The 17,915-nt window shown below is 57.3% G+C and overlaps 8 protein-coding genes across 8 annotated transcripts; 3 read left to right on the top strand and 5 right to left on the bottom strand.

Annotated features, from left to right (window-relative positions):
* Nucleotides 1-65: 65 nt before the first annotated feature.
* On the bottom strand, nucleotides 66-1,181 carry PHSY_005422 (aldo-keto reductase; the record flags this gene model as incomplete). The annotated part of the gene is made up of 2 exons (XM_012336031.1): nucleotides 66-910; nucleotides 1,019-1,181. The coding sequence occupies 2 exons, from the start codon at nucleotides 1,179-1,181 to the stop codon at nucleotides 66-68; spliced, it is 1,008 nt and encodes a 335-aa protein (XP_012191421.1).
* Nucleotides 1,182-2,737: 1,556 nt separating this feature from the next.
* PHSY_005421 (likely hexokinase) lies at nucleotides 2,738-4,942 on the bottom strand (the record flags this gene model as incomplete). The annotated part of the gene is made up of 1 exon (XM_012336030.1): nucleotides 2,738-4,942. One exon carries the CDS (start codon nucleotides 4,940-4,942, stop codon nucleotides 2,738-2,740), a length of 2,205 nt encoding a protein of 734 aa, XP_012191420.1.
* A 1,249-nt stretch (nucleotides 4,943-6,191) lies between these two features.
* On the bottom strand, nucleotides 6,192-7,806 carry PHSY_005420 (UDP-galactopyranose mutase; the record flags this gene model as incomplete). The annotated part of the gene is made up of 2 exons (XM_012336029.1): nucleotides 6,192-7,622; nucleotides 7,726-7,806. The coding sequence occupies 2 exons, from the start codon at nucleotides 7,804-7,806 to the stop codon at nucleotides 6,192-6,194; spliced, it is 1,512 nt and encodes a 503-aa protein (XP_012191419.1).
* Nucleotides 7,807-8,425: 619 nt separating this feature from the next.
* PHSY_005419 (hypothetical protein) lies at nucleotides 8,426-8,701 on the bottom strand (the record flags this gene model as incomplete). The annotated part of the gene is made up of 1 exon (XM_012336028.1): nucleotides 8,426-8,701. The coding sequence occupies one exon, from the start codon at nucleotides 8,699-8,701 to the stop codon at nucleotides 8,426-8,428; it is 276 nt and encodes a 91-aa protein (XP_012191418.1).
* A 475-nt stretch (nucleotides 8,702-9,176) lies between these two features.
* On the top strand, nucleotides 9,177-11,447 carry PHSY_005418 (RAD57 protein; the record flags this gene model as incomplete). The annotated part of the gene is made up of 1 exon (XM_012336027.1): nucleotides 9,177-11,447. One exon carries the CDS (start codon nucleotides 9,177-9,179, stop codon nucleotides 11,445-11,447), a length of 2,271 nt encoding a protein of 756 aa, XP_012191417.1.
* A 350-nt stretch (nucleotides 11,448-11,797) lies between these two features.
* PHSY_005417 (hypothetical protein) lies at nucleotides 11,798-14,761 on the bottom strand (the record flags this gene model as incomplete). The annotated part of the gene is made up of 1 exon (XM_012336026.1): nucleotides 11,798-14,761. One exon carries the CDS (start codon nucleotides 14,759-14,761, stop codon nucleotides 11,798-11,800), a length of 2,964 nt encoding a protein of 987 aa, XP_012191416.1.
* Nucleotides 14,762-15,288: 527 nt separating this feature from the next.
* Nucleotides 15,289-16,071, top strand: PHSY_005416 (possible mitochondrial Complex I, 17.2 kd subunit; the record flags this gene model as incomplete). Its single annotated transcript, XM_012336025.1, has 1 exon — nucleotides 15,289-16,071. The coding sequence occupies one exon, from the start codon at nucleotides 15,289-15,291 to the stop codon at nucleotides 16,069-16,071; it is 783 nt and encodes a 260-aa protein (XP_012191415.1).
* A 282-nt stretch (nucleotides 16,072-16,353) lies between these two features.
* On the top strand, nucleotides 16,354-17,640 carry PHSY_005415 (hypothetical protein; the record flags this gene model as incomplete). The annotated part of the gene is made up of 1 exon (XM_012336024.1): nucleotides 16,354-17,640. One exon carries the CDS (start codon nucleotides 16,354-16,356, stop codon nucleotides 17,638-17,640), a length of 1,287 nt encoding a protein of 428 aa, XP_012191414.1.
* Between the last annotated feature and the right edge of the window lie 275 nt (nucleotides 17,641-17,915).

The raw sequence follows: 17,915 nt of genomic DNA, 5'->3' as shown, positions 1-17,915 counted from the left end.
TATATATATATATATATATATGAGAGAGAGGAGAGCACATGTTGGTGTAGGTTCTTTTTGTAGGTTCAAGCCTGGGCAGCCTGGACCTTGTCGTTGTTGGTAGGGTTGTTGGCCTCGAAGATATCGTACGAGGGGACGACGAGGTCGGACTGGTCGCAGACCTTCTTGGGGGTCTGTGCGACAGCGCCCTTCTCGAGCTGGTCGAGCTCCTCTGCGGAAAGGTCGATGAGCTTGATGTTGTTCTCGATACGAGCAGGGGTGACCGACTTGGGGAGGGGGTTGCAGCCACGGGCGACCTGCCACGAGATGAGGACGTTGGCACCCTGGACGTTGTGCTTCTTTGCGATCTCGTCGACCACCTTGAGCGAAGCCTGGCTGGCGCCGGTGGAGCCGAGAGGCGAGTAAGCCTGGGGGAGGATGTCCTGCTTCTTGAGCCAGCCAACGAGCTCGGGCTGGGGGAAGGTGAAGGAGAGCTCGACCTGGTTCACAACGGGCTTGATGCGGCACGACTTGAGGAGCTCCTTGGTGCGGCGGATGGAGAAGTTAGAGATACCAATGTTCTTGACGATACCCTCATCGACGAGCTTCTCGAGCTCAGCCCAGACCTTGACAAAGTTTTCGGTGGTCTCGAGGTCGAGGAGGTGCTTTCCGGTAGCGGGGTCCTTCTTGGAGTCGCGGGGGAGCTGGCCGGCGGGGACATCCTCGGGGACGAAGGCGATGTTCCAGTGCATGAGGTAAAGGTCGAGGTACTTGACGTCGAGCTTGTCGAGGGTGTCCTGGACAGCCTGGCGGACGTGGTTGTGGTGGAATTCGAAGAGCTTCGAGGTGATCCAGATGTCCTCACGGGGGACACCAGAGAGCTTGATGCCCTCTCCTACCTCGTCCTCGTTCTGGTAGCCCCAGGCGCAGTCTGTGGGGAGAAATCAGGTGCACGACAAAGAAGGCGGAAATGCGACGTGGTTAGCTCCGATTGCCAAATAAGGACGCGGGCGATTGTGCTTGGGCGGGAGATACTTACCAATGTGACGGTAGCCGGACTTGAGGGCGTGGGCAACGGCATCACGAACCTCGCCCTTGGGCGACTGCCAGGTGCCGAGACCGACCGAGGGGATCGAAGCGCCAGAGTTGAGCTTGAAGTGAGTGGTAGGCCTGATGTTGCGCAAAGCAAGGGAAGCATGCATTCGGAGAGGGGAAGCGAAACGCCTACGAGCGTGGTCAGCAGCACGTCCGGTGCGGAGGAGATTGTCAAAGGTGCGGAATGATTCCACTTACATTTTGAGAAAACAAATGTGAAAACGGTTTGGTGAGATGATGGTGGGAAAGTTGCTGACAGCGCTGACGAGGAGAAGGGTATTATATACAAGGACAGCCACAGCGGGCGCAAGTGCACAGGCGACGGTCGACGGTGGCGGATCTTCCGAGCACTAGCGTGTGAGCACAATGCTCTCGGGCTGGCCCCGATGAGCAGCAGCAGCAGCGCCAGCGTCAGCGTCAGCAACAAGCGTCGGCGGAGGCGGTGACGGTCAAATCCAGCAACACGCGGAAGGTCCGACCGAACGCGGGGACAGTCGAAAAGTGGGTTACGCAGCAGAGAGACCGGTCACCTACCAATTTCTTCTTGGTGCTTTGGTGCTTGCTGCGCTGGGTCGCATGCACCTCTGTGTCACTTTGTCACACGGCGCCGCCAAAACCCTCGAGCAAAGAATTCCGAGATGAGATTGCCGGGCAGACGAGCGCCCGGCGTGTTGCGAGCCAACTTCAGCCACAGCTGGACCCTTGCCAACTCGATCGTGCCGTCAGACTGACTGGTCGATCAGTCTTGTTCAGGCACGAACCACACATTGTCAGCTTCCTTCGGACTCAGCTCAGACACCGCTCGCGAGTGCGTGCTCTAGGTTAACGATGGATCGCAGCATCGACTAAGCCTTTGCTAAGCATACAATCACAATCACACTTTCTCTCTCACGAAGGACCGAAAATTCAGACTGGGTGGGGTTCGACGGCGGTGCGCACTTTTCGCCGAGATGATGCTGTACGATACCTTCCAGCTCATCGTCGTTGCTCGTGAGAGTCTTGCAAACACACAAGCGAGACGAGGGTCTTTGAGAAGAAGAGGTTCCGGCAAGTGTGCGTGCGGGAGGGGGCGAGTGCCTGGCTGGCTGCCCCTTGGTTGGCGCACAGCTCTCTCCCAAACCGGTGACTTCTCCGCATCCCAGACATTGCCGGCCACGCGCGATCGGCAATCTCCACCATGTATTTTTCTCTCCAACCCGAAATTCCGACGCACGAACCCACCTCAAAATCAATAGGCGCGGCAAAATAAGTGGCCGACCGATTTTCTTCCACCGTCTTCTCGAGCCAACGCTCGCCTCGTTTCGGCATTTGGCTCCATTCGATCGCTTGCAACACCAGCCGATCCATCTTGAGCTACAAGTCAGCGTGGACTGCTAGAGAGCGTCGTGCACCAGCTGCTGCCGCCGGTCGTCGAGTACTACTATAAGACTGCACAGTACCTTTTCTGTGCTTGCGCAAGGTATCTATCCCCTTTGTGCCCGCAAAGCATCTGGCAACCCTCTCACCTCAACTGCAGAACAATATGATTTGATCCAAAGACGCTCACATCCACACACGCATGCCATATCACAGCTCGCTTTTTGTCGACTTGTGGATACTTTTGCGATTCTCGCCAACCAGCAGTCGATACAACACACAGCGCTGCTTTACGTACCACTTTTTTTTACACTTCGACGTACTTGCCCTCCTCCTTGCGCGCCTTGGTCATGGCTGCGATGATGGCCGAGCCTACACCCGAACCATCCTCGGCTTGGTAGGTCTTGATGTTGCGTCCCTTTTCGCCAAAGATGTCTTCGAGCGCCTGGTGGAGGCGGTCGGCGAATCCAGGGTATTTCGAGTAGAGCGAGCCGTCGGCACCAACACCGCACCCCTTGTCCAGGTAGCCCATCTTGGTCACCAGCGCAGCAATACCGCACGAGCTCAGACGCGCCGATCGTGTACCGATGAGCTTGGCCAGCTTGCGGAAGAACTGCCTCTCCTCGATCGTGGTGTCGATGCCGAAAAAGTGCGTAAAGAGACCGGTCACCGTCAAGAGCTCGTCGGTGGGATCCGACTCCATGAGCGATAGGAAGGCCGTGTCGAAGACGTTGGTCTTCTCGAGCTTGTACGTGTTCTGACCCAGGAAGAGAATGCCCTCGTCGATCAGGTCGCAGATGCACAGGCGGAAGATCTCGCCGAGGTAGAGACCGGCGATCATCTTTTCGTACGACTGCTCGTGCGGCTTGTTGGAGTGAAGGTCGATGTACTCGTCGTACTTTGTGCGGATCTCGGCCATGTGCTCGTGCTTGAACGAGTCGAAGGCACCGTACTCGCAGTTGATGGCCATCTCTTCGTCCTCGGGCAGGCCGAGGTGCTTGATCTTGGGGATATCCTTCATGTGCTCCATGTAGGCGGCGTTACAGCCGGTACCAAAGATGCAGGCGATCCTCGTGTCGTGGTTGACGTAGTTGGAGGCGATGAGCGTTCCGGTGGTGTCGTTGATGATCGAGACCATCTTGACGGGCAGCTTGAACTTGTCGAGCGATTCGCGGAACATGGCGGCGCAGTCGCGGCCCTCGGTGTTGGGGTTGCCAAAGCCCTTGGTCCATCGGACGAGCTTGCCGTGGTCGATCTTTTCCTGCTCCATCGGGTAGCTGAAAGTGAAGCCGAGCGCGAGCTCCTCTTCGAGGATGACGTCGCCGTTCTGGTCGCCAAAGTGATCCTTGATGAAGGTGGCGAGACAGTCGGCGCAAAAGTCGAAGAGCTTCTGGCCTTCGGACTGCTTCTGCTCTTCGGTGAGACGGAACTTGGACTGAGTGATTTCGAACTTTCCAGCTCCCTTGAGGACGACGTGGCAGACGCGCAAGTTGGTGCCACCGAGATCGAGAGCCAGGTAGGAACCGACCTCATCGCCGCTGGGCCAGCCGAATACGTAGGCGGGAAGCATGGGTACGGTCTGACCATCCTTCTGGAGACCTTCCTCGAGCACGCCGACGAAGCGGTCGGTGATCATACGCAGACGTTGGGGCGTGATGGTGAAGAGCTTCTCGAAGCGCTCGTAGGTCTGCTTGAGCTGCTCCTCGTGGGCGTGTGGGTTGTCCTCATGCTTGTGCGAACTGGTGTGCCACGAGGCGATCTGTTTGGTGAGCGAATCAGGTGTGAGTGAGTTGAGCGTCAGCAACGCACGCTCCATGTACGAGATGCCCCCTCCTACGAGGCGAGAAACTTTGCCCACAGGCAAAGAGGGCATGAGTGTATGAGCGACAGCAGTCATTTTCGCCAGGTGTGGTCTGGAGGGCTGGTGGATGCAGCGCGTCGAGGAGCAGGTCAAGGGGTGGAGCGACCAGGAGAAAGTTGATAGGCTGGCACTCAGCCTCGTGCAACCAATCAAAGGTGTTTCGATTGCCTTGCAGAATGGTGCGCGGATCGATTGCTTCGATGGGATATTAGATCGGTCCGTGGCCAGGAATGTGTCGGACGATGATGGTGGATGTAGAAAAAGGTTCTGGGCGCGATGGCAAGCTGAACGTCGCTGCGAGGAGTAGAGCAGCGGGACGTGGGCCGAAGACGAGGAGAGGGAAAAGAATGACAGAGAGAGGGGGTAGGCACTTACATGGCTTTCGAGCTTTTCGGTTCCAGAACCTCGACGCTTGCTGGCGAGCGAGATGGAGCCACGACGGCTGCCCTTGTCAGAAGAGAAGGACATGCTTGGGATTGGAAGGAGGCTGATGGTTGCCAGAAGATCCTCAGAGATGAGTGAGACGGTCAACGGCCAATGAAAGGAGCGCTGCTGGGGGCGAGAGAGCGAGCGAGATATCGAGGCAGGGGCACCTGACGATAGGGTTGCAGAGAAATGTCTGTAGCAGCGCGCGAGGCTGATCGATCGCATTCGAGACGGAGAAAAGGGAGCAACCGAAGGAATCAAGTGGATGAGCAACGAGCAGGAAGTGTCAGCGGCGTGCTTAATCACATCACAGCATGATGACTCCTTTCTTCCTCCCTTGAGGCACACTTACAGAGTCGGCTTGCGAGACTCGAGCGGATGAGAGCGAAGGTGAAAGCCACGCAGCAAGCCGGTGGACGATTCGAGAGAAGCAAGTGCCTTGCCGTCGAGTGATGAGTGATGGAAGGTCGCTGAGATGACAAGACCAACAAACGCTCGGCAGGAAGGCGCCGCTCAGGGTGCATGCAAGCCTTGAAAAGCCAATCCGAAATCACTTTTCTGGCGCTCGAAAACACAATAATCGGGAAGCGCACTGATCAGCGAACGCCTCAAAGTGCTCACTCACCTCGTTGCCCTTTTTTTCGTAAGTCACAGTTGCTGCTTCGGCAAGAGCCCGACTCGGGACTGCCTGGCTGCTGCCTGTCCGCCTCCCCTTCACCGTTTCCGATAATCTACTTACTCCACACGCAAGATTCACACATACAAGAGCTCTCACAGCAGCCACACCCTCACAATCAAGGAGTCGGCTTGACCGTAGCATACCATCCAAGTCGGCGATGCAGAACAGTAAACGTCCTTCAATTTTCCACTACTTGGCACACAATGTATCTGTCCCGCGCAGCAATTCTTCTTCTTTGCAGCCCGAGCGGCGCAGAAGGCTTCGCATCGGTGGAATCTCGGTAGAGCTCGAGACGGAGCTGCAAAACATTCTCCCCGCAAACGCAGCAAGACCAGGAACGATCGTCGTTTCTCCCGTTCTTCCCATTTCAGAGTCTTCTCACTTCTCAGTAACTTGACAAAGCTTGCCAGCTCGCGACTCCCACAACACTACTACTAGTGCACCGCTGCAAACAGAGTACGCTCAGTCTTCCGCTTGCATAATTCCACTTCTGCTCGCTTTGCCACATTGCGTGTCGCTACTGCTAAGAATCTCCCCCTTTCCCTTGACACGCAACAGCCACAGCTTTGTCTCTTGCACCACATACCACGCTCACATAGTTCACGCCCGCATCGCCTTGATGGCTCTTCTTTGACCAACGAAAAAAAGTGATTCCTTCTAGTGTAATGTAATGTGATGTATCCGGTGAATGCATCCGACAATGGTACAACCGCACATGCCTCGCGAGATGGCTGGCGGTGGGGAGGAGCGGGTGAGCGGAGAAGCCGATCAACGTGCGAATCATCGGCAGACACCCTAGTTGGTCAGACGCAGCTCGTGGTTGCGTCGGCCGTTGACCCAGTCCGGGTTGAGCAGCGTCAGCTCCGGAGTGCCCAGCAGCGCACGGTTGACAGCCTCCCATCCGAGCGCCGACGAGTGGTCCTGGTTGCCCACCTCGTACTTCCACGATCCGAATCGGCCACGGCTGTAAATGTCGTGCTTCTCCAACGCGGGCAGCAACGTGGCGAGCGCAGCATCGCGTCCCAGCGAAGGTGTCGGGTAGCCGGGTGTGAACTTGCGGTGGTACGTCGACACAATCTCGTCGTCGGCATTGATCAGGTTGGTGTTGATGCATCCCTGGATCGTCTCGGCCAGGATCGTCTGCGCATCGACGGGCTTGAGGTGCGATTCGGACACCTCCATCATGAGCGACCAGTAAGGACCCTCCTTGGCGTCCTTGGATGGAGTACCCTTGGACGGGTCGGCGTACTGGAGCGTTGGCAGCTTGACGTCGGCCTGAGGACAGTTGTAGGGCGAGTAGTTGGAGAAGATGGTGGCGCGGTAGAAGGGGCAGTCGTCCTCGGGGAAGTAGAGCCAGCACTTGTCGCCGATGCGTGGTGGCAGCGAGCCTCGAATACCGATACCAATGACGTGGGTCGACGACGAGACGAGGCCCTCCTTGACGGCGGCCTTGAGCTGGGCATGGTTGTCCTCGGCGGGGAGCTTGACATTGTCAATCATAAAGTCGAGCTGCATGGTGCTGATGAGGTGCTTGTACTTGATGCTCGAGCCGTCTTCGAGCTCGACCTTGTGAGCGACGGCATCCACCGTCTTGACGCGCTTGTTGAAGAGCAGCTTGTCCTGGGGCAACGTGCGTGCCACGGCCTTCCAGATACCGCCGGTTCCGTCACGGGCGGGGAACTTGAAGGTGGCGTTGGGACCCCAGTTGCCGGCGACCTTCTTGTTGAGCGTGTTGGAGACGACGAGCTTGAGCGAGGGGGCGGCGACACGCTCGCCGAGCCACTTGCACTGCATCATGGTGGTAGGAACAGCCCAGACCTTGAAGTTGTAAGGGCGCATGAAGAGGTCTGCGAGACCCTCACCCATCATGCGCATGATCCACTCGTCAAAGTTGGTGGGAGGCGACTTGGCGCGCACACGCTCTTCGGCAGCATCGATCATGCCCTCGATGCACTTGACCTGCTCGGGGACGGGCAGGACTGAGATGTTGTTCTGGTAAGGGTAAGGAACCCAGACATTCTTGGAGCGGACGTACGAGACGCGCTGGTGCTCGTACCAGTCGTCCTTGTGGGGAAGAGCCTCGTTGATCATGTCGTCAAAGTACTGGTAGTGGGAGAAGATGACGTGTCCGCCGACGTCAAAGAGGAAGCCCTCGTCGGTGGTGTCGGTGGAAGCGAGACCACCGGCCTCCTTGTTGGCATCGATGAGGAGCCATGGACCGTGGTTCTGAAAGAATGGAAAGAGAGGAGCATCACGATGAAGGTGAGGACGTTGTCAGCGATTCTGAAAGCTGCCGTCGACACCGTTGGACATTGGTTGCCACACTTACGAGCTGGTTAAGGCGCTTGGCAGCACCGAGACCGGTAGGGCCAGCACCAATGACGAGCGTCTCTACTTCGGTGGTCGACATGATGATTTGAGGCGAAGGGGAAAAAGGAGAGGATCGCCGACGTGGGGTGGGAAGGTGGTGGGGGGAAGAAGAAGAAAACAAGCTGGACGGAAATCGAGATGAACTTGACAGCGAGGAATGAGCGACTGCGTGTGTCTGTGCTTGTGTCTGGTGTTGGACAATCCCAGTCGTGAGAAACGTCGAAACGCGCGCGGCACAAAGTCAATTCGTCCTCTGTGTGTGCAGCTGCCACAAAAAAGTCGGGAGGCGAATGGCGAGATGCCAGTTTGGATTCCCAGTCTCTGTGCCACGCATACACACGCACCGACACGTTTGGCAGCTGCATACACTCATTTCACCTCGGGTTTGACAACCAACAGTTTCGAGAGGCACAGAGGATCGACATCGCGCCACAGCCAGCACCCTTCTCTCAAAATATTATGAACAAATTCAACGGTTCCCGGAAGAAAAGGAGAAACACAAATGAAAAAGGGAATCCTTCGAGGCACATTCGGAGAGAGCAAGCGCGTGTTCGAATCTGAAAACCAGAGGATCGGGACTCCGAAGCCTTGCGAATCGATCGACTCGACACCTGGAGCGTCTGCAGCCAAAGCTTCAGAGCAGTCTCGAAAGGGTTGCTTTATCCGGCGTCCTTCGAATGCGGCTGTGCAGCAATCCAACGGTCCAACGAGAAGCATCGACGTCGCAAACCACGTCGACAGCACGTCGAACCTGTCGAGCAGGAGGAAGGACTAGCTGTACGCCGAAGGCCCCGACGTCGACATTTTGTCCGCACAAGATGGTTTCCTGACACTGTTTCCTGCACCTGTTTTCGGGAGATGCCACGCTTCTGTCTGTAGTCGATAGTGTGTCTGTTTCCACACGTGTCTCTTCCGCCGGAGACGTTGCCGACCATGAACGCGGGTCACCCGCTAGGCTGACACATTTTCTTGATTCGGACCCGCTGTGATGCGAACATGAGGCCAAGTGCAACCCATCTCGTTACCGGAGGTCCGCTGCACTCGGCGACGCAAACGTCAGCCAGCTAAAGGCGTGTCGATCGCGCCACGGCTTCACCCGATCTCGGAAACTGATCCGATCTGACGAAAGACAACTGTTTCGCACGCGGCCGTCGCGTAAATTGAGCTTAGCAAGACAAAAGACCAACACCTGACCAACACAAGCACACGCACATGTCTTCCTTTTGGCGTCACGACTCAGCTCTCGACTTTTAGTGGCTCAACTGCGCCACACTGCGAGTCGAGTGGAGGCATTTGCTCTAGCATCCTCCCTCAAGCATCTCATCTCTCTATCCAGTTGACCCTGCCTCGTCTTCGGAGTCGCCGCTGTCGATGACTGTCCCAGACTCGAAGCTTCCCATGAGCTAAAGCATGACCAGTCTCGCTATCGCCGACGTCCCTTGGATCTCGAAACGCATCAAGGCCTGCTGTCGTCGCGCGAAGCTCTTCAGCACAGACGAGATTCTGCTTGCCCAGCCCCAACAGCTTCAGCAGGCGCTGCGTATCTCTCAAGCAGACGTCGACCTCCTCGTGCTACAAGTGGCTACCGCTTCCGCTCCTTCTCCCGTCTCGGTGCTCGATGCTCTCAACGGAAAACGTCCCCCGCCTAAGCTCGATCAGGACCTCTTTGATACCACCGCCGCTGCCGACGGCAACGACGCCGCATCCACAGATGGCTCAGACTCGGATGGTTCGGACGACGTCTCCGCACGCAATGCCAGCTTTCCATCTTCCTCTATCGTACCGCCGACGCAAGGATACGACGGCAACTTTCCCGGTGCAGAACGCTTCCTCTACGACTCGGACTCCGGCTCGGATAGCGACACCCACGACGACGCAGATGCCATGATGCACGACGATGTCGAGCCCCCTTCTACCTTTCGTCGCGCCCATGTCCAACACATCGCTGCAGATGACAGCGGTCACCAAGAGCACAGCCTCAACTCTGATGACGACGTCGGACAAATCATGATCACAAGAGATGTTTTGGCGCTAGGTCGCGGAACACACGTCTTTTCGAGCGGATCTCAAGACCTCGATGACCTGCTGAACGGTGGCTTCCGCTCAGCTGTGCTGACCGAAATCGTCGGCGAAAGCGGCTCTGGCAAAACGCAGATGGCCATCCAAGCATGCACTTTTGCTGCTTTGGGCTTAGTTCCTTTGCCTCCCGCCGACAATCAGAGCTCTGACAGCTTGTCAGCAGCGGCTACGCAGCGATGCATGGACGAAGCTGACACGCTTCAAGAGATTTTGCAAGGCTGCGGTATGGACACCTCGAACTGCTCACGAACCGGTCTCGGCACGTGCTACATCACGTCTGGAGGCGAGAGGGCAGCCCACTCGATCGTCAATCGAGCTCTCGAGCTGACCAGCTTTGCCATCAAAGAGCGTTTCGACCGCAAGCATCCTTCGACAGCTGGGGACACGCAAAGCTCGCAGGATACCGATCTGGAACGCCGTGCACTGCTCGCAAGAGCGCAAGAGCTCGGTCGCGAACGGGTGCTCGCCAATCTTCATGTGGCCTGCGTCGCCGATATCGAAGCGCTCGAACATGCTCTGAGGTACAGCTTGCCCGGTTTGATCAGCAGACTATCCTCCAGAAAAGCTGGCCCGACGACCTCTTCCGATGTTGGATTGGTCGTGATCGACAACCTACCGTCTTTGTTCCAAGAGGACGCGGTGGCAGCAACCGACATCGACTCGCTCGTGCAGCGTTCCAAGATGCTTGTGGAGATTGCAGACTCGCTGAAACGCATCGCTGCTGGTCAGCAGCCGTCGGCGCCGAGGCAGGGTAGCCAGGAAAGGGCGGTGTTGGTTCTCAACCATGTCAGCGACGCTTTCGGCGTCGACAAGGAGATCGCGCGACGCTTTGTGTTCGATTCTGCCGATCGCATCCGCTTGCATCGCTCCCAAACCAGACGCAGTGATCCCAGCGCATCGTCTTCAGAGCAGCAAGCCTCCTCCAGCAGTAGCTACGCAGGACTGTACGATCAGCCGTTGGCGATGGATGTGGCTTCCCAGTCAGCTTTCGTCAGCGGACTCCTGGCGTCGGTTCCCCCAACTCTAGCGGAAGCCATCGGTGCGCGAGCACTGGACGAATCGCGGTCGTCCAACGACGGTCCGCTGTACACGCTCCATCCGCGAACCGCTCAGCTCGGTCATACGTGGACCAATCTGATCAACGTCCGCCTGTTCCTCTCCAAGACCAGAGGCAGAATCTGTCTGCCCCGAGAAGAAGGGTCCTCGTCAACAGAGACAGTTGCGGAATCCGACGGCAAGAAGAAGATGACCATGACGACGGTGCGGAAAGCGGCGGTGGTGATGAATCCCTTCGGTCCGACCATGTTGGACACGACCGGCGACAAGAAAGCGGTCAGGCAGTTGAGGTTCGTCATCACCTCGGGGAGGGCGATCCACGCCCTCGATGGATATTCGTCTGCGACGCTCGCCAGCGATTCGACGAGTCAGACCACAACAGACACGATGCCGAGCGGGTCCCAAGCCCAGCAGCGTCCAGCAGACCGCCAGCACGCGACGCAGCAGCACGAGCAGGACGAAGAAGACCTCTTCGGTGAAGCGCTCGAGGATCATCACTGGTTGGCCATCGATCAGATCCAGTCGCAGGTCATGACTCCTTCCTAGCAAGCATGTCTTCTCCCTGTCCCTGACTCGAATTGCAGTCGCGCACAGATTTGTACTTGTAAAGATTCACGCAACATGGCATTCTCGCATTTGTCCACGAAATAGCAATCGCATTGGCATCCACGTGTGTTCTCATCAACTTGTGTGTCGCGCGGGACCCGCCGTTGATTGTGGCTTACGAACCAACTCGTCGCAGCCATCAAAGCTTTCAAGTCTGACCGGACAGAGCTGACCATCTGAACTCGGTGCGCGATCCTCACTGTCAAGAGAGCCTTTTCACCCAGTCATTGCACAAAGAATCTGAAGAAACGCTCCTTTCAATTCATCTCGCCAACGTCCCCTGCACCTTCTCACACCGTACCCATCTGTCGCTCCCAACCCTCCCTCACCTGGGCATCCAGTGCCCCCCACACCCCTCTCCACGCATCCTCGCCCACCTCGGCCCTGAAACCCTTGAGCTGGATCGCGAACCACTCCTTGAGCTGTTTCCCCTGCACCACGCCGCTCGTCAAATCCTTCCTCCCCGTCTCGCTCGCCACCAACCTGCTGAACCCGGTCTGGTACCCGAGATTCCCCCCCTCGTCGTCGGCGAAAACCAGCTCCTCCTGCTGCCCATCTTCCTTGAGCAAACTCGCGCTCGACAGTAGCTTCACCACTCCACCCAACAGTGCCGGCAAAACATCGTTGCTCGCCCTCCCACCTTTGAGCAAAAGCAGGGTGAATCCGACGACGACGACCTTCTTCTGTCGTTCAGCGACGTTGGCGAGTTCGGGCGCGATGATCGCCTGGGCGATCTGGGAGAACAGACCCGGTTGTACGGCTTCGAATACGCCTACGGCGTAATCCCCGCCTTTGGTGATGGAGATGCTCGCGACGAGGTGGATGATACCTTTGACGAGCTTGTCCGTCCTGCTCTCCTGCAGCCTCGTCAGCAAGAGCGTCAGCACCGCGCGTTTGTACCCTTCCAAGCTCGCTGCATCTACGCTTTCGAAGATCGTCTCGAGCAGCTCCAAACCAAACAGCTCGTTGACTCGGCTCGAGATGAGTTTCTGGTATATCCCCAGCATGCTACCCAGCTGACCCTGCGCGACGATCTTGCTCGCATCCTTCGACAAGAACGCCCTCACCAGCCTCACCAGCGCCGGAACATTCCCCCTGTTCTCCCAGCACGCCGGCATCAGGATCGGAACCAACAAACTCGAGTACGCCTCGGGCAGCCCCTCCCCACCGTGCAGCTCCAGCATCTGCGCCAACACCTGGAACACATACGGCTGGAACTCCACCACGTCCTGCGCCAGAATCATCGTGAACACCGGGAAGAGCGCCTGCTCGAACATCTCCAGACTCGACGCATCGGCAGATACGGTGTAGCGCACGAGCGCGGCGATCGACTCGAACAGGAACTGCGAGAAGCGCGGGTTGGACGGGTTCTTGCTGATCTCGCCAAGGATCTTGGCGAGGTGCTGGAGGATGAGCTGCGACGCGGGCGCGATGGACTGGCGCACGGTGGCGAGCATGCGCATGAGGCACTTCATGAGGTAGTCGTTCTCGGCGAGCTTCTCTGGTGTGGTTCCACGTTCGATGTTGCGCAGGAGCGCGAGGAGGATGTTCTCGGCAAAAGGCTGGACGTCGGTGGGTGTGAAGAGGAGGGTGGAATCGCGTTTGAGGGAGAGGATGCGTTCGATGGTGATGGACGCGTACGAGCAGGTGACGTACTGGGAGCTCTCGAGGTGCTGCACCAGAAGCGGGAGCACGGAGAGGAGCTGGTCTTTGGTGAGCTGGTTGCGGAATGTGTAGAGGTACTTGATGGCATCGACCTGCAGGATGGGGCTAGGAGAGTCGTCTGCGCTCGACTGGAGGTCGGTGAGGACGTTTTCGCTGAAAAACTCGACGACGTTGACCAGCTCGTTGGTCGAAGTGACACCGTGCTGCGCGGTGGACGATTTGGATGCGATGGAGGTGAGCAGATAGATGGCGGTATCCTTCTGCTTCCAGTTGGCATGCGGATCGGCTCGGTACTGCTCGAGGTACTGACCGATGTATCTGCCGACAATGGTGGTGACTTGCTGCGCGAAGAACTCCATCAGCGACCTGCAGAATTCGGAAGCGGCCTTCCTCCTGGTATCGGTCTCCATGCTGGTTTCCAGATCCCTCCTGATGTATTCGATGGGGTTGTCTTCAAACAGCTCCTCGTCCGCCTCGCGGATGGCAATGTTGGGCAGGATGATGGCGCTGCAGAGCTGCTCGAGCGTCTCTGGCGATTCGAACATGCTGCGCTGACTGCCGATGCGCACTACGGTGGACAGGAATCCAACGGCTTTGGAGACGAGCGTGTCGTACTTTTGCGAAAGCGTGCACGAACCCAGCATCTCCCAGATGCCCTGCACGAATGCGGGAAGCTGGCTGAAGACGTCGAGGTACCTCTTCGCGTACAGCTCGGCAATCTCGCAAATGCTGCTGCGGATTTCTTGCAGCGCACAAGGCTCATCCGGGTCGGCGTCGAGTTCGGGACGGGATTGCGAGATCCATCGTGCCAAGATCTCCATGATGGGAGCCATGTTGTCCTCGATCTGTGGTGGCAAGTCTTGACTGGAAAGGTCGTAGAACACCTGAAGGGTCATATTCATGACTTGACCCAGGACGGGAAGAGCAGAGGAGGGAGTGGCAGGATCGAGCAGCCTCTGATCTGTGCGTTTGAGCAAGTCGAGGTGCGGGAGGGCGAACTTGCCGAGGACGTAGTTGATCTCGCTGTAAAGGTCATCGCTGCGGAAAGCGGGTCTATACCTGTAAAAGATGGTGTGGGCGGTACGCAGAATGCCGAGAACGAGCTGATCATCTGGACTGGTGAGCTTGGGTACGAGGTGATCCATAAGGTCGGGCCAGTCGTGCGGGAAATCCTTTTCGGCGACCAGAGCGATGGCCTCTTCCAATTGAGATCGCACATTCGTGGGAGCAGGAGGTCTGCCGTCGGTGTTTGTAGAGATGGAGACAAGCAAGGGGACGATTGATTGCTTGAGGGCTTGCTTGTCGTTTTCGTGGACGGGAGTGGCTACGGCCGATTCTTCTGCTGATTCCTGGTCCCAAGCGGTCTTGCAGATGTTTTTGAGCTTGATGGCAGCCGAAAGACGAACGGCATCGTTGCTGGGCACTGTTGCGTTCTGGATGACGGCGATGAGGATCTGGAGGAAGCCTTGCTGTGATTGCGCCTGTGTGAGCTGATCCTCTGCGTTCTTGCGTTCGGCCGGGTTGAGCGTCTGAGCAAGGAGGTTGCAGACGAGCTGCACATGCTCTGGAGAAGGAGCGGCTGACGCCATGGCTAGTGGTGATTTGCGAATCGAGTCGCGCTCAGACTGTCGACGGCGGAGATGATGGTGGTGGAGCTAAGGACAGAAGGGAAAGGACGATGCGTGTCTGGTCAGAACAAGGGCCTTGTCGGTGTGGCCGAAGAGAGTAACGTGACGGTCTGAGAAGAAGAAAGAGCAAATGGAAAGGAGAACAACACACACCTCTCTGCGCAGTCGCTGTTGGAAGCTGTTGGTTGACCTGTGCGTGGCTGCTCTCCTCTGCTCTGCGCTGCGCGAAGCAGCAGCGCGCTCTCTTGCGAGAACAACACTTTTTTTCTTTAATTTTTCAATTCGATCACGAGCGAATTTGCGTCAATAAATAATTTCTTTTTCGTTCCCCAATTTTCTGTGTGGATTAAATCGAGTCTTGGTCAGCACCAGAAGTCACACACCTCAAGCAGGTGGAGGAAGATCGACATGTCGGATCAAGCGATGGGCATTCTCACCATCCTCTCACATCATCACAACGCTGCCTCGTATATTGCCTTCAAGCAACAATGCTGCCCACAACCTCTCGCCTAGGCATCTTGTCCAAGATCGCCAAAACGCTGCGCATCGGCAACGCCAAGTACATCGTCGGCTCGGACCTCAACGGCAACTCGTACCTCGAACTGCCCTCTCTCTCCGGCTCCCTCGATCCACGGCACACACGCCGATCGATCCAATGGGCCGAAAAGCGCGAGCTGGGAGACTACGACCAACGCTCCATCCCTGTCCAGTGGGTCATGTGGTTGCGGCACACCAGACGAGAAGCTCCGACCATCGAAGAGCTGGTCAAGGACCGCGAGCGAATCCTTTTGACGCAGGCGAACGCGGCAAAGTTGGCGTTGGAGGATCAGCAGAGGAGGGAGAGGGAGCAGCAGGCGAGGTTGGACGAGCACGAGGGGGCCAAGTTGAGAGCGCAGCAGAAGCTGGTGGAGAGTGCGGCTGGAAAAGTGCCGACGAACACGGTGGTGGACGAGGGGGTGGAGGAGCAGGCTGGAGAGAGGGTGAGGCAGGAAGCGAGAGGCGAGGGAGGCAGGTTGGAGCAGGAGCGAAGTCCGGATGAGGATGTGTGGGCCGCGAGTAGGGCTAGACTCACTGCCAAAGGCCAATTGGATCCGACGACGGCGCAGAGTCAGGAAGCGGAGGTGCCGGAATCGCTGCAACAGGCGATGGATCGCAGGGCGGCGAGAAGAGCGGGTAGGAACGACGAGGATGCAGAGAGGGAAAGGGCACGCAGGGAAATGAGCAAGTCTCCCCTCGATGCTTTCGTGCCCATGCCAAAGGCGAGGCGGTGACAAGGCTGAGTCAATCAATCCATTCACACCACGGATCATGCCGATTCGGAAGCGTGTTCAGAGCGTCAGTGTGTGCATTCGAGACCGTCGTGAGAGAATAGTGAGCATCGCAGTCATCCCGAACGTTTTGTCGAGAAGGCGGACAAGGAGCCGACTCGGAATTCGGGACATTCCACCCGAAGATTTTGATTTTGCAAAAAAAGAAGCGTTTGTTGCTCCACACGGCGTTCCTTTCTTCCAACTTTGTCACTTCGAACTCCATCATCGACCACACTATTCACCATGGCCGTCATCGAACCGGTCGAGGAGACCAGCCCTGCATCGACCACTCCCCGCGCTCCGCTCCCCAAACCTCCACCTCGATCAGGAGACTTTTCCTACGACCCATCCTCTTCCTCTTCCACCTCGTCTTCCTCTGCACCACGGGATCTGGATGCCACGCTCAAATCATGGGATTCCGTGCCCCTGTTCATGAAAGATCTCCCCAATTCCTCCTCTGACTCCACCGACGTCGCCCTCGAAGCACTCCAATCGCTCGCCTTCGACGGCTCACCCAACGAAGTAGCCGCGCAGTTCAAGACTCAGGCCAACGAGTACTTTACCGCCAAACGGTTCCGCGAGGCGCTCGGCTTCTACACCCAGGCCATCGAATCGAACCCCACCGACACTGCGCTCACCGAAACTCTGCATGCGAACCGGGCAGCATGTCATCTGGAACTGCAGAACTACGGGATGGCGTTGAGAGACACGAGCAGGGTGTTGGAGCTGAACGGCAGGAACGAAAAGGCGTACTACCGAGCTACGCGGGCGTTGATTGCGTTGGGGAGGGAGGAGGATGCAGTGAAATGTGCGACGTTGGGTTTGGAGGTGAATCCCGAGAATGAGGCGATTAGGGTGTTGAAGAGGAAAGCGGAATCAAACCTGGCATCGGCGAAAAAGAGGGAAGAGGAGAAAGTGGAACGAGAACGGAGGAAAAGTTTGCTGGAGAAGACGCTGCACCAGGCATTGCTCGTCCGAGGGTTGTGGTTGGAAACTACGCCAAGACCACCGGACAACCCGAAACCAGCTCACTTCGATCCCGAGGCTCTCTCCTCCACCCCCTCCGATCCCGCACTTCCCCTCTCTGCGAGTTGGTCACCACCTGACGCCATCCGCACCCCACTCATCCTCCCCCTCTTCCTCATCTACCCTCTCCACTCCCAATCCGACTTCATCTCGGACTACCACGAAGACACTCCCCTCTCCACCTACCTCTCCCACATCTTCCCCTCCACCTCCCGTGGTTCTCTTCCCTGGGATACTAAGGCAGAGTATTACGATAAAAACCTTCAGGTGTACGCCGAGACGCGCAAGAGGAGGTTGTTGAAGTTGGGCAAAAAGTTGTCCTTGAGAGAGGTCATGGATCAAGCGTTCAAGGAGGCGGATACGGGGAAGGGAGAGGATAGGGTGAAGGATAGAGATGGGTTGGTGATGAAGGATGGGATTTTGAGTTTGTACGTGCTGCCAAAGGGGGAGGGGGAGAGCGAGTGGGTGGAGAGGTTTAAGCGCGAGAGGGAGAAGAGCAAGTAGTAGAAAAGGCAAGAGACGGGTTGATCACGTCTCAAAAACGTATACACCCGCGAAAACAAACCTGTCAAAAACCCAACTCGGTATTGCATCCTTCCGACATAACTCACGCCTGTGTATGCGGCTGAAACGACCCCTCCCCACTCCCCGTCTCTCCCGTCAACACCGCCGACAATGGCAGCGCCTCTCCATCGCCCAACAGCAGACTATCCTCGGTAAAGCTCGGCGGCAGGTTCGCCACATCCACCCCCTCCCCCCACACCCTCTCCCCCGCCCTC

Source organism: Pseudozyma hubeiensis (assembly GCF_000403515.1).
Source record: "Pseudozyma hubeiensis SY62 DNA, scaffold: PHS50, whole genome shotgun sequence".
Classification (NCBI taxonomy): domain Eukaryota; kingdom Fungi; phylum Basidiomycota; class Ustilaginomycetes; order Ustilaginales; family Ustilaginaceae; genus Pseudozyma; species Pseudozyma hubeiensis.
Note: the sequence above shows the minus strand (reverse complement) of the source record. Positions and strands in the feature narration are given on the sequence as shown.